Source organism: Cupressus sempervirens, chromosome 5, assembly GCF_028749045.1.
Source record: "Cupressus sempervirens isolate cs-2001-9-10 chromosome 5, ASM2874904v1, whole genome shotgun sequence".
In the NCBI taxonomy this organism is placed as follows: domain Eukaryota; kingdom Viridiplantae; phylum Streptophyta; class Pinopsida; order Cupressales; family Cupressaceae; genus Cupressus; species Cupressus sempervirens.
This window is the reverse complement of record NC_143122.1, coordinates 614,385,624-614,388,737: the sequence shown is the minus strand read 5'-3', so window position 1 is coordinate 614,388,737 and position 3,114 is coordinate 614,385,624. Positions and strand designations below refer to the sequence as shown.

Here is a 3,114-nt window from a genome sequence, read left to right as displayed (position 1 = left end):
TTTTCCAGTTTACATTTGAATAATCATTGATTAATTTTTATACTTCAACATATTTTAAATTTTGAAAATTTAAGATTTAGAAACTAAAATCATAAATAGGAGATCAATCTTCCAACAAAAAGAAGAATGAATGAGTGAAACTAATAAAATAGATGTTATCCTAACCATTCCAAGAAATCAAACACAATACCTTCAATCAACCAGGTTCTAAATTGAAACTTTTAAGATAAAACCAAAAAAAGAAAATTAGAAACCCCCCAACTAGAAGTTTGCTTGAGAAAAATTGGAAGATACTAAAACAATCACTTCAAATTTGGAATTTCCGTAAGGATCTATCTACCATTAATTAACAGTATAAGAAATGACTTCCAAAGGGGCTATGCACCATTAATTAACAGTACATGGTGCAAAGAGATCATTCATATAATTCTCAAAGTAAATCTCCTCACTTGCCTGTGCCCTGTAATATTCCACAACCCCACTGTGTTCATCATGTATATGGGCTATGATATTCCCAGATGATTTACAGCATTTGCCACAAGAATTCTCTTTACAAACATACTTGATCTTAATATGTCCATCTCCTTTCTCTTTTTCCATTACGGTAAAGTGGGAACACAGATTTCTGTTAACCAACATTTCCATCTTTTCTTTTCCCAAAGAGAGAAGTGAAGGATCCCTGGCTTGCAACCTCTTCTGCCACACTGAATCCAAACTCTGTTCAACATTAGCAGCTGCCAGATTTATTTCCTCTCTAGTAACTAAATCCTTGCCTATATCAGTCATTCCATAGTAATGGATTCCATGAACATCCCACAAATATGTAATCACCACATTCAGAAGCTCTATCCCACCAAGAGTCCCACTGCTCTCATCTCGGTTTTTTACAGGGACAAACTGGGCAAAATACCCATCTTCCCCAGAGGAAAGCAGAAGGTTTTCATGAATGCCCTTCTCTGCATCAAGCTTAGCAATGAGGCAGCGCGCCTGGTTCAAGTCCTCCAAATGTGTCACAGCATTTCCAAGTGGGTTACATTCCAAGAGCATCAAAGCACCATTTTGAAGATCTCTGAAGAAGTTTTCTGCCAGGGCATTTGCATATTCATTCCTTATGTTAATGGCGGTTTCTATGTCGGAAGGATGGTACATATCTTTTAACCTCTGCTCATCTTTGTGAGCAGCGAAAAATCACCTTTTTAAGCTGGTGCAGGTAGGGTTTGTACCTGCTGTGTGCTTCGTCCGGTAATATGTTGATATCGAGGCCCTTAATAAAATGAATGTAAAGTAACAATGGACATTATCGATCATACCGTAATATTGGGCGTTGATTCCTTGTCTCCGAAGGGCAATTTCTTGTAGACCTTGAAACGTACTCATGGCGATGGAGATGCCTGCCGTATCTGTCTCGGCTTCTGCTGCAACAATGTGTTTCTCTGGACTGGGGTTCTATTGGGGTTCGATCCCGTGACCGCCTTTCATATAAAGATGATGTGGATCTGTGCCTGCTACGGTAATGGCGGTGCCGTTTCCGGGGAGGAGAGTGGGAATGAGAAGATCTGTGGTAATCTCTTCAGGTGCATTCATGGCGATGCCTTCTGTTCCTGTCACGGCTTCTGGTAGACCTCAAATGGGTTTCTCTGGCGCGGTGTCGTATTGAGATTCGATCCCGTGACCTCTCAGTTGAAGATGATTTCGATCTGTGCCTGGTGTGGTAATGGCGGCGCCGCTTCTGAGGAGGAGAATGAGAATGAGAAGCCATGGCATTGTGACCCTGTGGCGGCAGATTTTGCATTTCGGGCCCTCTTCATGCTTTTTAGCTGTTCATTGCACGGGCTTGTTTTGGAATTGAATTTGCGGATTGTTGGAATTTGATTGTGGGTCTTTTTGGTAAATGAATTTGAGTGCTTTCCCGATTAAGTACTTGTGTTGTAGGTACTTTAATAGTATTGACTTTTAATATTTTTCAATATAAAAATAAACTAGCAGTCGCATGTTTTTGTACATGCAACCATGCGTCGATAGAAAATATATCATTTTTACAACTAATTAGATAAAATCTAAAATGTACTAAATAAAAAATATATAAGTAATTAATTTTTTATCAATAATTCCATCTAAATACAATGAAATAAATATTATAAATATCTTGTATCATTAAATTAAAGTACAATTTTTTATTTTTGAAAGACTCGGTTAATTTATATTTAACCATTTCATAATTTACCTTGCCTATATTTGTTTTGCATTCTAACAATCTAGCTTTGTTAAAAAAGTAATATAAATCTCTGCATACAAATTATTATTTTCTATGACAATAAAAACACTATGTAAACTTCATTTCAATTAACATCATCTATTTATGATTGTTTTCCTAACATCCATACTCAAATTTTAAAAAGTTCTGTTGAAATCAGTTATGAAAATGCAAACTACAAAGTCAATTAAGTCCATGAGGGAAACCATGTGTGTACAAGAAACATAATCTTTGTACAAATTTTGAAAATTTATTTTATAAATTTAATTTCATAGTTTGTAAATAGATTTTAACTTAACAAACCCACAAAAGCTTTTATTTAAAAAAAAAAACTTGAAAAAATGTTATTTGTATTAATCTAAGAAACTTAGAGAAAATAGAAAGAATCCATTATACAAGATATTTAAAATATCTAACCATCATATAGAAATAATGTAGCTTAAGATTTTTTAAGAAATATTTATAGAAATAATCTAAGTTAAGATTTTGGTTTAATAAAGATTTGAGAAACAAAAAAAAAGGACAATTTTTAAATATTCATATAAAAATCAAATGAAAAATTTGCAAATTTTTAAAAATAAATCTACACTTTTAATCTAATATTTTTAACTAATTTTTTTAATTAATAATATCTAGAGATATGTGGAACCTATATTTTTTAATACAACTAAACATTTCTATATATTTATTTTTACTAAAGTATAATTAAAAATATTTCAAAGTATAATTTGTATAAATTTTTATTTGTTTAATTATAAATTTTCATAGTTGTTCATTTTATCTATTTTTAATTGAACTAAAGTGAATCCTCATTAAATTAAAATCAAGCTTTAAAAAAAAAAATCTATTAACTATAGAGA

General features: G+C 32.5%; 1 protein-coding gene across 1 annotated transcript; it reads right to left on the bottom strand.

Moving 5' to 3' along the window:
• Positions 1-387: 387 nt before the first annotated feature.
• LOC149557386 (serrate RNA effector molecule-like) lies at positions 388-1,377 on the bottom strand. Its single transcript, XM_089830274.1, has 2 exons — positions 1,311-1,377; positions 388-1,169 (listed from the first exon to the last, which is right to left on the bottom strand). The coding sequence occupies exons 1-2, from the start codon at positions 1,375-1,377 to the stop codon at positions 388-390; spliced, it is 849 nt and encodes a 282-aa protein (XP_089686400.1).
• Positions 1,378-3,114: the final 1,737 nt, after the last annotated feature.